Source organism: Suncus etruscus, chromosome 17 (genome assembly GCF_024139225.1).
Source record: "Suncus etruscus isolate mSunEtr1 chromosome 17, mSunEtr1.pri.cur, whole genome shotgun sequence".
NCBI classification, from domain to species: domain Eukaryota; kingdom Metazoa; phylum Chordata; class Mammalia; order Eulipotyphla; family Soricidae; genus Suncus; species Suncus etruscus.
The window spans coordinates 1,648,346-1,668,867 of record NC_064864.1 but is presented as its reverse complement, the minus strand read 5'-3'; the positions used below and the strand labels follow the sequence as shown (position 1 = coordinate 1,668,867).

General features: G+C 45.1%; 1 protein-coding gene and 1 non-coding gene across 3 annotated transcripts in view; one reads left to right on the top strand and one right to left on the bottom strand.

The window, feature by feature from the left end:
* Positions 1-2,369: 2,369 nt before the first annotated feature.
* RUFY2 (RUN and FYVE domain containing 2) overlaps positions 2,370-20,522 on the bottom strand; it is a 34,834-nt gene continuing 16,681 nt past the window's right edge. Inside the window, exons 11-17 of one of the 2 annotated variants that reach the window (XM_049790496.1) lie at positions 18,775-18,872; positions 15,997-16,116; positions 12,625-12,754; positions 10,205-10,299; positions 6,092-6,140; positions 3,327-3,404; positions 2,370-3,237 (exon numbers count right to left, since the gene is read on the bottom strand). In XM_049790496.1, the coding sequence (XP_049646453.1) occupies positions 3,094-3,237; positions 3,327-3,404; positions 6,092-6,140; positions 10,205-10,299; positions 12,625-12,754; positions 15,997-16,116; positions 18,775-18,872 (714 nt within the window). In that variant the 3' untranslated portion in view covers positions 2,370-3,093. Of the gene's footprint in view, positions 3,238-3,326; positions 3,405-6,091; positions 6,141-10,204; positions 10,300-12,624; positions 12,755-15,996; positions 16,117-16,871; positions 18,010-18,774; positions 18,873-20,522 lie in introns of those variants that run through there. The other variant, XM_049790495.1, reaches the window with a different exon arrangement.
* On the top strand, positions 19,254-19,360 carry LOC125995349 (U6 spliceosomal RNA). The gene has a single exon (XR_007490889.1). It is a non-coding gene; the product is annotated as a U6 spliceosomal RNA (small nuclear RNA).

Sequence of the window (20,522 nt, the reverse complement as noted above, 5' to 3'; positions counted from 1 at the left end):
ATGAACACAGATTTTTTTCATTTTTTAGCCAAAGGTTTTTGTCTATCCTGTCGACAGAGCAATTTAAGAATATAATGCACATCTCAAGAATATAGTGACATATTTCAGTGTCAGTAATATATTTTTTAAGATAAAACTCTTAACAAATAGCATTTTTTCTCTTACATACGTATTTCACAGCTTGAACATAACATTCCTTTCTGGAAAAGGTGCTTTTAGGCCATTATATTTTACTGTTTACTGCATGGACATCAAACATTCTCCTAACAAGATACAATTTGTTGATAAGCATTTAAACAAGGACGTGGATTTTTCAATAGCTCAAGAACATAGTTTTGGTCATAACCAAGGAAATACATCAAAATATGCCAGTGTCGGTTCTCACTGGACACAATCAAAGCTGGAATCATGAAGAAAATAAATGTTAAGAGTAAAATCTTTTCCTACTTTGGCAATTTAGGGAATCGGGCAATTTTAAGATTCTGTAGGGTGACCCTGTGGGAGGGCCATGACTAATCACTAATGCTTCTAAAAATAGTGTCATATTCCTGTATGATTGGGGAGATTCTGACTTGTGAAAAGTGACCGTCTAAAATTACTAGTTAAGGAAAAGTATTATTCAAGTGGCGGTGGCAGCAATAAGAATGACATAAGCAGTGGGGTTAGTGTTCACTGACTGACTCATGTTTGAAATAGTTTCAAGTACGTAGCTGGCAAGACATCTCCAGGACCTCGCTCAGGAATGCTATTACAGCGACATTTTTATTCTCCGGACCACTGAAAGCGATGCCTAAGAGTTAAGCTGGAATGGAAATGGGATTTATTTAAAATGACTCGGTCTATCACCTCTCTATGTACTTTTTGACTTTGTTCGTTTTGGGGCCACATGCAACCGGCAGTTCTGCTCCCAGAGGGTCTCTTCCTCTGGGGCCTAAGACCATATGCAGTGCTGGCTGAATCTGAGCTCGTCAATACGCTCAAATTTCTTAACATCCCCAAGCTTTCATCTAAAAAAGAAACTTGATGGGGGTAGGGGAGGAAAGGGGTGTTGCTCAGAGGTAATGTTACTCCTGGCTCTGCACTTGGGTCACTCCTGGCGAGTGTTCAGGGGACGGTTTGGGATGCCAGGGATCGGATCCAAGTCAGCTGTGTGCAAGGTAAGCACCTTGCCCTCTATACAGCCCCGGTCGCAAACTTTCAGTTTTAGAAGAGAGCCTATCAAGAGTTTTGGCTCTCTGATATATATACACCCTTATTAGGAAGGATTTGTTTTCAATTTTCACCAGGTACAGCCCTCCCTCAACAAACAAACAAAAAGCAAGCAGGTATACATGCAAAGAGCTGCAAATAAAGGAGGACACTTCAAGATAAGAAGGCAGAATAAAAATTGAGTCAAGGGGCCGGAGAGATAGCATGGAGGTAAGGCGTTTGCCTTTCATGCAGAAGGTCATCGGTTCGAATCCCGGCATCCCATATGGTCCCCCGTGCCTGCCAGGAGCAATTTCTGAGCATGGAGCCAGGAGTAACCCCTGAGCACTGCCGGGTGTGACCCAAAAAACACAAAAAAAAAAAAAAAAAAAAAAAATTGAGTCAAAATAATACCTCTAGCCCAAAACTTGGACCTGAAAAGGTGCCATCACAGGGGCCGGTGAGGTGGCGCTAGAGGTAAGGTGTCTGCTTTGCGAGCGCTAGCCAAGGAAGGACCGCGGTTCGATCTCCCCCCCCCCCCTGCGTCCCATATGGTCCCCCAAGCCAGGGGCAATGACTGAGTGCTTAGCCAGGAGTAACCCCTGAGCATCAAACAGGTGTGCCCCTCCCCCCCCCCAAAAAAAGGTGCCATTACATTGATTTCAGAACTGAAAAGTATATTTCATAGAATAAACATCCTGGGGCCGGAGTGATAGCACAGTGGTAGGGCATTTGCCTTGCACGTGGCCAAGCCAGGTTGGACTCGGGTTTGATCTCTGGCATCTCATGGTCCCCCAAGCCTGCCAGGAGCAATTTCTGAGTGCAGAGCCCCTCGAGTGCCCCTGGGTGTGGCCCAATAAAACAAAACAAAACAAAAGAAGAAATAACAGCCCTTTAAAAATGCAATTTAAGCAAGAGAAGAGATGAAAGCAAAATTCAGCAGAACAATTGCTAGGCAAATGTTGACGTTTTATGTATTTTTTTTTTTTTTTTTTTTTTTTGGTTTTTGGGCCACACCCTGTGACGCTCAGGGGTTACTCCTGGCTATGCGCTCAGAAATTGCTCCTGGCTTCTTGGGGGACCATATGGGACGCCGGGGGATCGAACCGCGGTCCGTCCTAGGCTAGCGCAGGCAAGGCAGGCACCTTACCTCCAGCGCCACCGCCCGGCCCCAGTTTTATGTATTTTCATCCTTTTTCTGAGAACTAAAGTTTTACAATGATTAAAATTACAGGGAATGTGCAAGAACCTGGAGAATAAAATCTGAAGTCCTATTTTTAAGACAGTCTTTACAAAATAAGGCAAATGTGTGCTAGCTTCCATGATTAAGAATTAGTCTAGAGTTATTATATAGCATTTCATCTAATGTTGGGAATTGTGTGTGTGTGTGTGTGTGTGTGTGTGTGTGTGTGTGTGTGTGTGTGTGTGTGCGCTGTGTCACACTTCAAAAAGTGCTCAGTCAGGGTTTACTTAGGGCTAGGGGGACAATATGGGGGTGTCGGGGATCAAACTCAAGTCAGCCATGCGCAAGGTAAGGTCCTTACACATTGTACTAATGATGAAGCTCCCAAAATTAAGAATTTTGGGGGGGTCAGGGAGGTTGGGGCTACACACAGCAGCACTCAGGATCTACTCCTGGCTCTACACTCCAGGATCACTCCTGGTGGGGCTCCAAGAACCATACAGGTATGCCAGGGATCGAATCTGGCTTAGCGGTCTTCAAGGCTATCTCCATCACTCTGACCCTGGAAATTCTTTTGGGGAAGCAGTGGGGAAGGAAATAGCAAATTACTAATTCCGATGAGCTGGAGCAAAGTTAAAATCGGTGCCAATACTGTCTGATACGCTGTCTACACACAGACTGGTCCCAGGTCCTTTCAGGAAATCAGGATTTGTTCTGGACCCTCATGGCAAGTTCGAGGAGCATCTCTGAATCAGCAACGCGTGGCAGGAGTCGCACACCCGCACTGGTTTTGGCGAAGAAGGCAAAGGCAGTTCGTTGTCAGAGCAAGCGTTACAGAAAATTTCCCCACAGTTTCTACAGTGGTGCTGTGACATGGAGAAATAAGAAAAACGCTTATGAATTGAACGAGAAGCTATTTTGGTACCAGGATCCATGGATTCTGCCTCTCCCTTACCTTTCTCTTGGAAAGCGAAAATTCTTTTTCACAAAGCTTACAATGTGTGGCTTCTTTATCCTTCAACCAAACCAGTCCCTGGCAGGAAGAGGAGAAGTTAATGTTCAAACTGGACCGCAAGATTACATGTGAGCACACATTCTTCAGCTAAACAGTTCACAGGCATGGAAGAGGATGAATGAAAAACAGTCTTCTGGTTTTCCCTTGAACACGTATCTTTGCTTCCTATGGAAAAGCCCATCCATGTTCTCTCTTGAACATATTTTTCTCTATTTCTCCCCTCATGTCTAAATAAATTTCATTAAATAGAAAGTTTTGCTGCACTAAAAATAAATAAAAATAAAATGACAACAACAAAAACACCCCAAGATTTTCAAGGAAATATATGTAGGTTCAGTTGAGTTTTCTTTTTTTTTTTTTTGTTTTTTGGGCCACACCCGGTAACGCTCAGGGGTTACTCCTGGCTATGCGCTCAGAAGTCGCTCCTGGCTTGGGGGACCATATGGAACACCGGGGGATCGAACCGCAGTCCGTCCAAGCTAGCGCAGGCAAGTCAGGCACCTTACCTCTTGCGCCACCGCCCGGCCCCTCAGTTGAGTTTTCTTAAAAATTATGTGGGTCGTAAAGAAAAAATTGTAGAATAAATATAACTGAAACAGCTATTACTAACTCTCGGTTTCCTCCTGGCTCTGCTCAGGGATAACTCCTAGTAGTTTCAGGATGGAACCTGGGTCAGCCGTATACAACCAAGACCCTGCTCTTGCTTCAAAAGACTCAAAAATAGGGACCGGAGAGATAGCATGGAGATAAGGCATTTGCCTTTCATGCAGAAGGTCATCAGTTCGAATCCCGGTGTCCCATATGGTCCACCGTGCCTGCCAGGAGCAATTTCTGAGCATGGAGCCAGGAATAACCCCTGAGCACTGCCAGGTGTGACCCAAAAGCCACACACACAAAAAATAAAAATAAAGACTCAAAAATAGAAGTCAGAGATTTAGCGCAGCGGTAGGGAGTTTTCCTTGCATGCAGCTGACCCAGGATGGACCTAGGTTCGATCTCCGGCATCCTATATGGTCCCTCCAGCCAGGAGTAAACCGTGAGCATCACCGGGTGTGGCCTAAAAACCAAAAAAGAGAGAGAGAGAGAGAGAGAGAGGGGGCCGGAGAGATAGCATGGAGGTAAGGCGTTTGCCTTCCATGCAGGAGGTCATCGGTTCCAATCCCGGCGCCCCATATGGTCCCCTGTGCCTGCCAGGAGCAATTTCTGAGCCTGGAGCCAGAAATAACCCCTGAGCACTGCCGGGTATGACCCAAAAACCACAAAGAGAGAGAGAGAGAGAGAGAGAGAGAGAGAGAGAGAGAGAGAGAGAGAGAGAGAGAGAGAGAGAGAGAGAGAGGCTGGAGAGATAGCACAGCGGTGTTTGCCTTGCAAGCAGCTGATCCAGGACCTAAAATGGTTGGTTCGAATCCCAGTGTCCCATATGGTCCCCCATGCCTGCCAGGGGCAATTTCTGAGCAGATGGCCAGAAGTAACCCCTGAACACCGCTGTGTGTGGCCCAAAAACCAAAAAAAAAAAGAGAGAGAGGGAGGGAAGGAAGGAAGGAAGGAAGGAAGGAAGGAAGGAAGGAAGGAAGGAAGGAAGGAAGGAAGGAAGGAAGGAAGGAAGGAAGGAGGGAGGGAGGGAGGGAGGGGAGGGAGGGAGGGAGGGAGGGAGGGAGGGAGGGAGGAAGGAAGGAAGGAAGGAAGGAAGGAAGGAAGGAAGGAAGGAAGGAGGGAGGGGAGGGAGGGAGGGAGGGAGGGAGGGAGGGAGGGAGGGAGGGAGGGAGGAAGGAAGGAAGGAAGGAAGGAAGGAAGGAAGGAAGGAAGGAAGGAAGGAAGGAAGGAGAGAGAGAAAGAAAGAAAGAGAAAGAAAGAGAGAGAGAGAAAGAGAGAGAGAGAAAGAAAGAAAGAAAGAAAGAGAGAGAGAGAGAGAGAGAGAGAAAGAAAGAAAGAAAGAAAGAAAGAAAGAAAGAAAGAAAGAAAGAAGAAAGAAAGAAAGAAAGAAAGAAAGAAAGAAAGAAAGAAAGAAAGAAAGAAAGAAAGAAAGAAAGAAAGAAAGAAAGAAAGAAAGAAAGAAAGAAAGAAAGAAAGAAAGAAAGAAAAAGAAACCTTGCTGACAGTGCAAGACCAGACTTCTTTGGAACTTCTCATTCTGCCTCACTCAGTGGAAGGCCCTTCTAGGTCAGCACTTCCAGAGTTCTAGAGAGCTCAGGCCATTTTCCATGGAAACAACTGTTTCCAAGCAGCAGAGAGCAGAAGGCCCAAGCTACTGTCCTGCAAATTCATGGCTGCTTTCCCTGCCGAGTTCCAGCACGTCACGACTCAACTTCCAGCCCTCGTGGAAAATATGACAAGCCTCCCTCCCGGTGAGCCAAAATAATAGTACTTATATATATAGTGGGTTGGGCTTGCCAGGGGCTGACTTGGTTCTTCCAGCACCACCAGGAATAAGCCCTGAGAACTTGTGGTTATGGATGCCCACTCCGCCCTCCGAAGAAGGAAGACCAGAGATAGGAATGCTGGAATTAGAAGCCACCAGCTCTGAGGGGCCCCCAGAGACCGTATCTCCTGTTTTAGAGGAATTCACACATGCAGACATATGTAAGCTGGGTACATACTCCTGGCCACATTCATCTCTCCCAGGGTTTGACCCACTCGAGGAAACCCTGTCTGAGCAGCGACTGGCGACTCTCTGAGCTCAGTGCTGTCCATCTCTCTGCACTCACCTGCAGGGCTTCGTTGGCTTCTTTAATATCCTCGATTTTAAGTTTTGACCTACAGAGATGACAAATAAGTCCAAATTTTAACACACATATCTTAATATAGTATAGTGTAATGTTTAGGAATTCAGTAGAAAAGTATCGTTGTTTTGGCCTCAGATGAAAAATTACACTGCTATATGCATTTGGGGAGGAGAGGGGCCGAGCTGGTGGCGCTCAGAGGCCACTCCGGTCCCAACTACTGCAAGATTGTAAAAATTCTTTTGGGGCTAGAGCGATACACAGCATCACAGGGAGGGTGCTTGCCTTGCACACGGCTGATCCGGGTTTGATCCCCAGCATTCCCTATGGTCCCTCAAGTCTGCCAGAAGCAATTTCTGAGCACAGAGCCTGGAGTAATCCCTGAGTACAGCTTAGTGTGAACCCAAAACCAAACTAAAATAAAATAAAAATCCTGTTTTCATTCCCAGTACCACATAAGGCACCACCACGAATTGTTCTCAGCTGAGTATGGCCTAGTATGGCCCCAACACCCTAAATAACTAGTTGATTAATTAAAGACAACAACTATCAATCAAACCTATCAAAAGAAAACTGAAGAGGGTTAGTAACTATGGAAGTCGGGACTTAAACCCAGGCCTTTTTTTGTGTGTGTGTGTGTGTTTTTTGAGTTACGCCCGGCAGTGCTCAGGGGTTATTCCTGGCTCCATGCTCAGAAATTGCTCCTGGCAGGCACAGGGGACCATATGGGATGCTGGGATTCGAACCGATGACCTTCTGCATGAAAGGCAAACGCCTTACCTCCATGCTATCTCTCCAGCCCCAAACCCAGGCCTTTTAACTCCAAGGCAAACTATCACATGCGCTGTATGCTCCAGCAGACACAAGACTGGTATGCCAAAGTGGCTGAACAGCAGATATGGCACTTGCGTGAAGCATAAAGCTGACACACGAAGCCATCATTATCAGGAGTGATTCCTGAGCGCAGAGCCAGGAGTAACCTCTGAGCATTGCCATTAATGGCCCCAAATAAGAACAGCAACAAAAAAGAATAAATAAATGAAAGAGAGAGAGAGAGAGAAAGAAAGAAAGAAAGAAAGAAAGAAAGAAAGAAAGAAAGAAAGAAAGAAAGAAAGAAAGAAAGAAAGAAAGAAAGAAAGAAAGAAAGAAAGAAAGAAAGAAAGAAAGAAAGAAAGAAAGAAAGAAAGAAAGAAAGAAAGAGAAAAGAAAAGAAAAGAAAAGAAAAAAGAAAAGAAAAGAAAAGAAAAGAAAAGAAAAGAAAAAAGAAAAAAAGAAAAGAAAAAAATGGGACCGGAGAGATAGCATGGAGGTAAGGCGTTTGCCTTTCATGCAGAAGAAAGGTGATTCGAATCCCGGCATCCCATATGGTCTCCCGTGCCTGCCAGGGGCGATTTCTGAGCATAGAGTAACCCCTGAGTGCTGCCGGGTGTGACCCAAAAACTAAAAAATAGAATGGGGCGTGCAAGTATCACAATGGAGATTCAGAGCCCTGGAGAGGACTAAAGCTGTGTGTGTGTGTGTGTGTGTGTGTGTGTGTGTGTGTGTGTGTGTGTGTGTGTGTGTGTGTGTGTGTGTGTGTGTGAAGACACAATAACAAAGGGAAGGAAAGGAGGAAAAAAGATCATTACTATTAAAGGACTTGTAGGGGTCCGGAGAGAACACAGCAGTAGGGTACTTGCCTTGCATGCAGCCAACCTGGGTTCAGTTCGGTTCCCAGTATCCCTTATGGTCCCCAGAGCCTGCCAGGAGTGATTTTTTTTGGAGGAGGTTTGTTTTTGGGTCACACCCAGGTGTGCTCAGGGGTTCCTCCTGGCTCTATGCTCAGAAATCGCTCCTGGCAGGCTCAGGGGGCCATATGGAATGCCGGGATTCAAACCACCATCCTTCTGCAGAACCCAGGAGCGATTTTTGGCCTGAGAACCAGGAGTAATCCTTGTTCAGAGCCAAGTGTGGTACAAAAGACCAAACAACAAACAAACAAACAAACTAAGAAAGACTTCCGGGGCCACAGCAGTAGGACAGCAGTAGGTCGTCTGCCTTGCATGGAGCTGACCTGGTTCAATCTCCAACATCCTACAGCATCTGCTAAATCTGCCAGAAGCATCCTTGAATGCAGAGTCAGGAGTAACCCCTGATAACTGCCGGGTGTGGCCCAAAATCCAAAGGAAAAAAAAGACTTCCGACTGAATGAGAGAAACTCATTGACTCCAGCCACTATCCAAGACCTATAAGCACAGAGAAATAACACAAAGTAATTCTCCTCAGAGCTGTCAGGTGCCGGGCCAGGAAATGGTCCAAGTGGCTACCAGCATGCGCCTGGCCCAGGGTTGGTTCTCAGCACAACGACCCCTAAGTATCAATGGCTACAGCCCTGGAGGCTCACTGAGCACCCCAGTTATGGCCGCAGAGGTCCCCAAATACCGCTGGGGTGGCCCCCAAAGCACTGGCTCTATAGGGCCTGAGCAATGCATTGAACCAAAAATCACTGGGAGGGTTCCCAAGCCATCCAGGCACTGCATAGGAGGCCCCCTAAAAAAGAAAGAACTACGGGGGGAAACTGCTTAGAGAATACTAAGGCACAAGCAGAAATGCTCGGGACCAGGCCATGACAGTCCAGGGATGAAGGGACTCGCATGTGGCTGACTTTGATTCCCTCCCCGGCATCACATAGAATCCCCTGAGCACTGTCAAGAGTGATCCCGAGCACTGAGCCAAGAGCAGCCTCTGAGCCCCACTAGGTGTGGCTGAAAAACGCCCAACCAAACGGACTGGGGCCCCCTAGACTAGAGCGAGGGCTAGAGGGCTGAGGAGCTCTGCCCGTCTCCCTGAAACTGCTCAGAGCAGGAAGGCTGATTCCTTTGGGGCTGCACGGCTGGTCACAACCCAGACGAGAACCCAAGCGAGGCAGCGAGGAAATGAGCCTGTGGGGACAGTCGTGGGTCCAGTTGCTGTGTTCACACACACACACACACACACACACACACACACACACACACACACACACACAGACTTGTGGCCCCAAAGACACACACACACACACACACACAGAGACTTGTGGCCCCAAAGCAAGCAAATGCAGTTTCATTATTCTGAATTCTGTGCTTTCTTCCATTTTGATCTCTCAGTCACCAAGTCCATGTTGACTGCTAATTGTGTTTATGACCTCAAAACAAATAATTTGGGAATGATTACCAAAATAGAATGTTTAACCAAATATTAATATTTAAATATTAATAATATTAATAATACCAAAATAGAATACATTGTTAAAATTGACTGAAAAAAGCACATTTATATATATCATAAAAGAATAAAAGGAGGGGACCCAAGCAATAGCACAGCTGTAGGGTGTTTGCCTTGCAAGCAGCCGACCTGGAAAGGACGCAGGTTTGATTCCTGGCATTTCATTTGGTCCCCGATCCCACCAGGAGTGATTTCTGAGCAGAGAGCCAGGAGTAACCCCTGAGCACCACCACCACCACCACCACCAGGTATGACCCAAAAAGACAAAATGGGGCCGGCGAGGTGGCATTAGAGGTAAGGTGTCTGCCTTGCAAGCGTTAGCCAAGGAAGGACCTCGGTTCGATCCCCCGGCGTCCCATATGGTCCCCCAAGCCAGGGGCAATTTCTGAGTGCTTAGCCAGAAGTAACTCCTGAGCATCAAATGGGTGTGGTCCAAAAAACAAAGAAAAACAAAAAATAAAGGCAAAACAAAACAAAAAAAAAGAATAAAATGCAATTTAAAGAAATCAGTGACAGACCAGAGAGGTACCTCAAAGGATTGGAATCCCTTAAATACTACTGAGAGGGCCCGGAGAGATAGCACAGCGGTGTTTGCCTTGCAAGCAGCTGATCCAGGACCAAAGGTGGTTGGTTCGAATCCCAGTGTCCCATATGGTTCCCCGTGCCTGCCAGGAGCTATTTCTGAGCAGACAGCCAGAGCCTGAGCACCGCCGGGTGTGACCCAAAAACCAAAAAAAAAAAAAAAAAAACAAATACTACTGAGAAACCCCCAAATATATGGTGTGGGCCCCCCAAACCAAACAAGTAAAATTAAATGCCAATGTCAACTTAGCTGAAGGAAAGAAGAGAAATTACTCGCTAAGTTTGTTGCCGAGTTCTTGAAGAGCTTGCTCCTGCTCGTGATATATTTTTTTCAATTGCTCATTTTCATCCTGGAGATTATGGAAATCCTTCAAAACAATAAAGGAGAGAAAATTCAATTTAGGGACCGGAGAGATAGCATGGAGGTAAGACGTTTGCCTTTCATGCAGAAAGTCATTGGTTCGAATCCCAGCATCCCATATGGTCCCCCGAGCCTGCCAGGAGCAATTTCTGAGCATCGAGCCAGGAGTAACCCTTGAGCACTGCCGGGTGTGACCCTAAAACCACACACACAAAAAAAAATTAATTTAAAAGAAACTCTGTAAGTACGCTGGAGGAGAAAATAAACTTCAAAAATAAATTTCCAGGGCCGGAGAGATAGCATGGAGGTAAGGCATTTGCCTTTCATGCAGGAGGTCATCGGTTCGAATCCCGGCACCCCATATGGTCCCCCGTGCCTGCCAGGAGCAATTTCTGAGCCTGGAGCCAGAAATAACCCCTGAGCACTGCTGGGTGTGACCCAAAAACCACAAAAAAAAAAAAATTTCCAGGGTCCAGAGCGATAGCACAGCATATGGCGTTCGCTTTGCATGCAGCCAACCCAGGACCAACTGGCATCGATCCCTATCATCCTATATGGTCCCCCAAGCCTGCCAGGAGCGATTTCTGAGCACAGAGCTAGGAGGAACCCCTGAGTGCCACTGGGTATGACCCCAACCCGCTCAAAAAAAATTTTTCCAGGGAGGGAGAGCACATAGCAGTAAGGCAGTTGCTTTGCCGGTGGCTGACCTTGGTTCCATCCCCAGCATCCCATATGGTCCCTTGAGCTAAGTGGAGAGCCCCTGAGCACCTACAGGTATGGCCCAAAACAAAACAAATAAATAATAACAACTGTTAAAATAACGATGATTAAAACAAAAGAAATTTCATGTGTAACATACCATTTTTTTAGGAACATATATCCTTCAAGATTTAATAAACAGAACTAGATGAACAGAGTGTTTTCGTGACTCTTATATTTTTGTTTATTTTATTTATTTATTTTTTTTTGGCTTTTGGGTCACACACGGCAGCACTCAGTGGTTCCTCCTGGCTCTACGCTCAGAAATCGCTCCCGGCAGGCTCGGGGGACCACATGGGATGCCGGAATTTAAACCATCGTTCTTCTGCATACAAGGCAAAATGCCTTACCTCCATATTCTCTCTCCAGCCCTGTTTTCGTAACTTTTTTAAATAATTATTTTCCATTTAATTAATTGACTTACTGATATTTTTGTTTTCATTTTTGCTTTTATTTTGTTGTATTTGGGTCACATCTGTTAGTGCTCAGGGGTCACGGATGCTGAAGGGACCACATGCTGGGCCAGAGATTGAACTGGGCTCGGTTGCATGCAAAACAAACACTTGAAACCTATATACTATTGCCTCAGCCCCTTTTTACTTTTAAAATTTCATTTTGCCTTTTTTTTTTAAATGGGGGCAGTTTTGGGTTTAGGGCCACACTGGGCGATACTCAGGCCTTATTCCTGGCCCTGTGCTCTGGAATCATTCCTGGCAGGCTCAGGTGAGCATATGGGTTTCCGGGGATCAAACTCAAGGCAGACACAAGCAAAGCATATGCCCTAACCACTGTACTATCTCCCTGGATCCTCAAAAGCCAAACTGAATAGAGATGAGGGTGCTCCGGGCCCCTTCAGATGCTGGGCACAGAGGGGAAAAGGCCACACAGTTTATTCAGACAGGCAGTGCATAACTCAGACCCAGAAGTACTCTGGAGCCTCCAGGGCTATCCAGTGCTACCAGGGAACCAACCAGGCTGTGCCAGGGACCAGACTTGGGGTCTGGGACTGGAGAGAAAGTACCAGGACTAAGGTACTTGCCCAGCATGTCCTATGAGCCCACCAGCACCTCATATGCCTCCTACACACCAGCCCTATTTTTCCTACCACTCCAGCTAGCTCCCTCGTACCCAAACTTAAAGTTTATTCATTTATTTTTTGATTTTTGGGTCACCATACCCAGTGGCACTTGGGTTATTCCTCGCTCTGTGCTCAGAAGTCATTCCTGGCAGGCTCGGGGGACCATATGAGATGCCAGGGATCGAACCTGGGTCCGTCCTGGGTCGGCAGCATGCAAGACAAATGCCCTACCACTGTGCTATCGCACCAGCCCCTAAATTTAAAGTTTTTTGTTTTTTTGTTTTGTTTTATTGGGGGGGGGGGGGCCTTGGGTCACACCCGGCTCAGGAGTTCCTCCTGGCTCTACACTCAGAAGTCACTCCTGGCAGGCTCGGGGGACCATATGGGATGCCGGAATTTGAACCACTGACCTTATGCATGCAAGGCAAATGCTTTACCTCCATGCTATCTCTCCAGCCCCCTAAACTTAAAGTTTAAAGCTTTGGCACCACTTACTTTCTTCAGGTGAAGGATTTGCTGGGTCTCGCTCCTCACGTGGGACAAGGAATCTTTCTCCTTCTGAAGATCCTCTTGCAAAGTCTGTCTCCATTCCTTCTCGATCTTCAGGTCTGTTTCCAACTGCGCCCTGGAATGGCAACGTGACGACCAGCTGATTCTCAAATGGCAGTTACGAGGACTTGCTTTTCTTTATCCATTTTTGGGGGCCACATCTAGTCACACTCAGGGGTCACTCCTGGCTCTGCAGTCAAGAATTACTGTTGATGGGCTCAGGGGACCATTGGCATATGACATGAGTCAGCCACATGCAAGGCAAATGCTCCACCCAGCAAAACAAATGCTCTGGTCAATTGTTCTCTGTATTTTTTTGTTGTAGTAATTGTTACTTAGGCACCATGATCTTTAATGTTCTTAGTGACAGTTTCAGGCATATTTTTCCAGTTCAGAGCCCTCCCTTGCCAGTGTCCCTCAGAAAAGCCTCAAGGTTCTCTCTCCTCTCTCTCTCTCTCTCTCTCTCTCTCTCTCTCTCTCTCTCTCTCTCTCTCTCTCTCTCTCTCTCTCTCTCTCTCTCTCTCTCTCTCTCTCTCTCACACACACACACACACACACACACACACACAGCACACAATATTTAGTAAGAACTAAACTACTTTCAACTTTATAATACATTGCTCCAAGTATTTCTCTCACAAGTTTTTTGTTTGTTTTGGTATTTGGGCCATACCCAGCAGCACTCAGGGGTTATTCCTGGCTCTGCTTAGAAATTGCTCCTGGCAGGCTCAGAGGATCACATTGGATGCCAGGGATAGAACCCAAGTCAGTTCTGAGTTGAATGCATGCAAGTCAAATGCCCTACTGCTGTGCTATTGCTCTGATCCCTCTCCTAAGTATTTTCGGTAAACTCAGCAGCATGGTGTTTCCTGATCCCAAAGAATACATTTGATTTCTTAAGCTTCTTGTGCAGAGAGAATGCAATGGAATCCCATTCCCATTAGGATCGCTTTTTGTTCTCTCTGAAAGCAGCATTAGTTTACAATGAAGTAAACTATATGCTATATAATTCAAGATGATGAGAAGAGATGACTCAAAATAAAATATTTTTTGGTTTTGTTTTTGGGCCACACCTTGTGACACTCAGGGGTTACTCCTGGCTATGTGCTCAGAAATCGCTCCTGGCTTGGGGGACCATGTGGAACACCGGGACTCGAACCACTATCCATTTGAGGCTAGCGTGGGCAAGGCAGAAGCCTTACCACTTGTGTCATCACTCCGGCCCCTCAAAATAGAATCTATGGATTGTTAAAAGCTGCTACTTTGGGACCAGAGCAAAGTGAGCGGGGCACTTGCATTGCATGGGGCTGACCAGCATGCCAGGAGTAACTCCTGAGCATTGCTGTGTGTGGCCCAAATACCTAACAATAACAGCAACAAAGTAAAAAAAAAAAAAATAGTGGGTCAGAGCAAACACACAGCAGTAGGGTGTTTGCCTTGCACACAGTCAATCCAGGAAGGGCGGTAGTTCGATTCCCAGCATCCTATATGGTCCCCCAAACCTGCCAGGAGCAATTTCTGAGCACACTGGATGTGAGCCAAAATCCAAAATATATATATATATTATATATGTATATAATATATATATATAGACTGATTTACCATTAGGATAGTGGATTGGGATGTATAAAAATGAAGGGAATAAGTTGCAATATACTTCTGGTAAAAAATGAAATCGAAATATGTAATTTACAGCATGTTATCATATAATCAACAACATGGCACAGCAAATTTGAGAGCCATGTAAAAATGGGTGAGGGCTGGAGCAGGTAGACAGTACAGTGGAGATGGAGCTTGTCTTGCACACGAACAATTTAAGAGTTTGATCCCTGGTCCTAGCTGGTGACATCCAGATCAACAGATAAACTAAAAGAAATGTTCTTTGATACGATAAACTCCTCTGCTACAAAGGCACATTATTCCATATCTGGTAGCAGAACAGCCTTGCTGAGACCTGTCTCCAACAATGGTAGGAAGCAGAAAATGCTACTGGAACAAAAAGACTGCATGGCACATTTGAAAGGACTCAAGGACTCTGACAGCAATACAGGAAGGAAGAAGATTTTCTCAGAATCATGTGTTTGAGTGTTTATATCTTTTACGAAAGTCACAATCACAGGGCCAGAGCGATAGCATAGCAGTAGGGCGTTTGCCTGGCACGGGCCAACTCAGAACACACCCGGGTTCAATCCCTAGCATTTCTTAGGGTTCCCTGAGTCTGCCAGGAGCGATTTCTGAGCACAGAGCCAGGAGGAACCCCTGAGCACGGCTGGGTGTGGCCCCAAAACCCAAAACCAAACTAAACAAAAAGCTGACACAAAATCCCATGACAATAATCTCTCTCAATAGACTAAATGCACCAATTAAGAAACAGAGTGAGACCAGAGAGATAGCATGGAGGTAAAGCGTTTGTCTTGCATGCAGAAGATTGATGGTTCGAATCCCGGCATCCCATGTGGTCCCCAGAGCCTGCCAGGAGCGATTTCTGAGCATGAAGCCAGGAGTGACCCCTGAGCACTGCTGAGTGTGACCCAAAAACCAAAAAAAAAAAAAAAAAAAAAAAACAGAGTGGCAAAATGGATCAGAAAAATGATCCGACATTTTGAAAGAAAGGTATCTAAATAGTCAGAGCAAACACAGACTCTAAGTCAAAGGTTGGAGGACAAGCCTTTAAGCAAACAACTCCCTTAAAAATGTCTTGGGTGAGGGCCTGAGTGATAGCACAGTCGAAGGGCATTTACCTTGCACATGGCTGACCTGGGACGGACACAGGTTCGATCCCTGGCATCCCATATGGTCCCCTGAGCCAACTAGGAGTGATTTCTGAGCACAGAGCCTGGAGTAAACCCTGAGCACCACCGGGTGTGGCCTAAAAACAAACAGACAGGGCCGGATAGATAGCAGCTGATCCAGGACTGACCTCTGTTCGATCCCCAGTGTCCCATATGGTCTCCCAAGCCAGGAGCAATTTCTGAGCACAGAAATGCTCAGGAGTAACCCCTGAGCATCACCAGATGTGACCCAAAAACCAAAAAAGAAATACAACCAAAAACAAACAAACAAAACTCAACCATCAGGCCAACACCACTGAACAAATCAGAATTTGTTCAAATTGAACAAATGTGTATTGTACAGTTTTCAAAATAGGGGTACCATGCTGTGTTGCTTGGCCCACAGGTAGTGGGGCCATTTGGGGATGCTACTGATTGAGAGTCCCCGAGAAACTGTGGCTCCATCCGCAATCCACCACCAAATAGGAGAAAAGAGGGGAAGAAGCGTCAGCAAAGTGTTTGCTTCCCAGAATAATAAAACACTCACCGCTGCTTCTCCTTGCGGGCGACCTGCTCCCACAAATTGCTGGATTTACTCCGGCTTTCTCGGAGAGATCTCTGGTCCTCTTCTTCAGCTGCCATTTGCGCCTTCTCTGCTTGCTGCAATCTGGTGTAATTCAAATCAACTTTGGGTAAAACTGAGGCTAGAACTAGGGTGTAAAAGGGTGAAGAAGACAAATAAAAGAAAAATGGGGAAATAGAAACATTTCTAAATGAAAACAAAGTTTGGGGTGGGGGAACTCACAAACTCAAACATGAAAGAGCCACATAATGTCTAGAAATTGTTTTGTGAGATATATTTTTTCCAATATAACATAATATGCCCAAAAGTACTATCTTCAAGTTTCTTTTATTTCTTAGTCATAATGAACAATGCAAAGCAATACAGCCTTTACCATTTATGTAGAGCATAATTAGTCAACATTTAAGCCTGATTGATGCGTTCCTGCCATTGGACAAAAACCAGGAGGAGAATGCAGATGTCTGTCTTAGGTGGAGAAGCCACACGGCTGTCGCCTGTACTAAAATGTCTATGCCAGGAATCAAGTGTGCTCCAAGGCCAAGGTTAAAGACCTGAATGACTTCAAATAATAGCCAAGTCCTCCAGGGGTCTCTACACCTATGCCAGAGCTGTATTTGTGTGTGTGTGTGTGTGTCTATATATATAGATAGTTAGATATATGAGTGCACGGATGTATTTTTGAAGACTTGGTAGAATTTAGTGCTAGTTGACAACATTTTCTAGAATCCTTTTGGATGAATTTTAAATATTAGCTAAAATGAGATTTTCAGTCTTGGCTTCAATTTCTAAGTCACTGCTTCTCCCTGTGCTGGGCTCCACTCTCTGCCTCCTCCTCTTAGCATTTAGGTCTGAGACTAAACTTCAATGATTTGGTAAGAAAATATCCCCCAGGTATTCAAGAGACATGAATTCCTTGTAGGAAAGTATAAGAAATTTCTACTCAACTAATTAAAAAAAAAAAAAAAAAAGATGGGTCTCTTCTCAATTCTTAAAATCAATGAGGCTGGGGGCTGGAGCGATAGTACAGTGAGTAGGGCGTTTGCCTTGCATGCAGTTGACCTGGGTTCGAACCCCAGCATCCCATATGGTTCCCTGAGCCTGCCAGGAGTAATTTCTGAATGCAGAGGCAGGAGTAACTCTTGAGCGCAGACATGGCCCCAAAACAACAACAACAAAAAAAGTGAGGCAATGCTCAAACAAGCCAGAAGTGTAAATGCCACTTCCAAGGAAACATAATCTCTAAATTGAAACTAAAAACATAGATTTTAAAAACTAAGACTGTTAAAAGAAAAAAGAAAAAAAAACCTAAGACTGTTAAGCAAGGGACGTGAGCCAAGCGTCTCTAAGCTTTACCACGAGCTATCAGACTGAGGTAGGCCTGGAAGTTGTGCTATCACAGCAGAGGCAACAGGGACCTGGAAAGGGGAAGTATCCAAGAAAAGACAAAGTGGCCAATCCAAGTCAGAAAGTATTTGAAAAAAAAAAAAAAAAAACTCAGTTAAGGAGCCACGAGGCAGAGAGTATAGGGACCCTGGGGGTGGGGGAACCTGTGCCAACAAATTGCCAACCAAAGAGAACTGATTTTTAAATAAGTTTTAATATTTCCCATCAAAAAGTAGCTAAAAAGATAAAACTACACTGAAAATCTGGACCCCAAAAGGGTCAATACTCAAATCAGGAATGTTTCTGAGAATCATGTGCACTCTCTGCTTTATGGCAGTGAATTCTATCACGGCAGCTGATTAAGAAGTGTCCGGGGTTCCTAACGCCCTTGTAGAGTATGGAATGGCGTAAATTCTCTATTTAACGTATTCTAAAACTGCGAGTTTCTCCTAGTCTGTCTAAAGACGAGTTGGTTGGTCTGTCTTTCAGAAAGAGATGTCTTTGACCAGCTTGTACTGGTCCTGCGTGTCACTGCTGGCGCACTTCACCAACGACATGGCAATTGTCCTGGTCTGGGTTAACAGATCGCTGTCACTTCATAATGGAATGGACAGAAATTAAAGACAGAACAAGGTAAAAAGTAGATGTTCAAAATGTAAAAATGGGGATAAAGAAAACCAAAAAAAAAAAAAAAAAAAAGGAAAGAAAGAAAAAAGAAGAAAGAGGATGTCAATAAAAGAATATTCATGTCGAGAAAGCATTAATAGTTATGTTTTTCATAAGAAAGCAATGGTAAGACATATGTTGACACCAACATGACAGGGCAATGGAAATACATTACATTTTCCAACAATAAAGTGAAAAATGCCAATATAAAACAATTGTTTCGACAAATTTCTTTCCTGGGTTGGGCGCAGGGTCCTAATTCGAGAAAACAGCTAAACTGCTGACTCAGAAACTCGATTTTGGATGGAGAATGACAAAGAATATGACGGTTAGTGTGCATGGAAATCAACCGCAATCATTCCACCACAACAGTAATTCATATTTTCAAGACTTTTGTTTGTGTATTTGTTTTCTGTAACAGATCGAAACATATGAAATTGCTAATAGTAGGCCTTTAAAGAAACACTACAAAATGGCATGTTTACATGAATTCACCTAACGCAAAAGCAACTTGCTTCCATGCAACAAGCAAAGCAAACCAAAACAAAAATACATTCTGCCGAACAAAGAAAAAAATCCTTGTCCTAATCTAATTCCCCTCATGGCTTTGTGGCTGAATAAAGAAAAGGAGGGCAGTGGGTTGGGGGGTGGAAAGTAGCAAAGGAAGAAGGGGGACGGCCAAGGCGTAGGTACCTCTGCTCCAGCTGCCTCATGGAGGCTGTGATCTGACTGGTCTTGTCTTCGAGCCGGGCGATCATTTCGTTTTTCTCCTTCAGACCATCTTCAGAACTCTACTTGGAAAGCAGAAAAGCCTCTAGTGGTTTTCATTCATAAACCTCAAGACTTCTGTTTCTTTCCTATGTGATAATTACTTTGAAAGGAACACAGTTATCCTGGTCTGAGCTTAAAATATTCATAAACAGGGGCTGGAGAGATAGGATGGAGCTAGTGCATTTGCCTTGCATGCAGAAGGATGGTGGTTCAAATCCCAGCATCTCATATGGTCCCCCAAGCCTGCCAGGAGCGATTTCTGAGCATAGAGCCAGGAGGAACCCCTGAGCACTGCTGGGTGTGACCCAAACCCCCCCAAAAAAGACTCATAAACAACATAAAGCAGCAGCACCATGATGAAGGGAAAAAATACTCAAGTTTGCAATTAAAAAAAAAAAACAGTGCTCGCTTCGGCAGCACATATACTAAAATTGGAACGATACAGAGAAGATTGGCATGGGCCCTGCACAAGGATGACATGCAAATTCGTGAAGCGTTCCATATTAAAAGAAAAAAACCATAAAATATGCTATTTTTTTCGTTATAAAACACTTTTGGCAATATGTCTGCTCAACAGCAATGCTTAACAGCAATTTAAAAAAAAAAAAGTCACTGGGCCCGGAGAGATAGCACAGCAGCGTTTGTCTTGCAAGCAGCCGATCCAGGACCAAAGGTGGTTGGTTCGAATCCCGGTGTCCCATATGGTCCCCCATGCCTGCCAGGAGCTATTTCTGAGCAGACAGCCAGGAGTAACTCCTGAGCACCGCCGGGTGTGGCCCAAAAAAACAAAAAACAAAACAAAACAAAACAAAAAAAGTCACTGAATATAGTAAAGCAGTTTAAATCAAAATTATTTCTTTTCCCCACAAAAAAAATTGTTTCCTTTTTTTTAATTTGTTTTGTTTTTAGGCTACAACAGTGATGCTCAGGGTTACTCCTGACTCTGCACTCAGGGGTCATTTTTTCGGTGCTCAAGAGAGCAGACAGGATGCCAAGGATCAAACCCCGGTCAACCACATGCAAAGCAAACACCCTACCCACTGTGCTATCACTTCAGCACCCAAAATTGTTTCTTAAAACTATGTTATACTGGGGCCGGAGAGATAGAATAGAGATATGTGGTTCGAATCCCGGGATCCCATATGGTCCCCTGAGCCTGCCAGGAGCAATTTCTGAGCATAGAGCCAGGAAGAACCCTGAGCACTGCCAGGTGTGACCCAAAAACCAAAATCAAAGGAGCAAAAAACTATGCTATATAAAGAAGTTCATAAAACGGGGCTGGAGCAATAGTACAACGAGGAGGGCATTCACCGGGCAGGCAACCAATCCTGGTTCAATGTCTGGCACTCCATATGATCCCTCACACTTGCTAGGAGTCATCCTGAAGCATTGCCAGATGTGACCCAAAAACAAAAACAAAAGCAAGGGGGCCAGGACTAATAACACAGTGGTAGGGCATTTGCCTTGCACATAACCAACCCAGGTTGAATCCCCAGCATCCCATACGGTCCCCCGAGCCTGCCAGGGGTGATTTCTGAGTGAAGAGCCAGGAGTAATCTCTGAGCACCACTGGATGTGGCCCCAAAAAACCAAAAACCAAAACAAAACAAAAAAGATTTGCAATAATGCTGTCATTGACTATTATTATTCTTTCAGTAGTAAGAAACAAC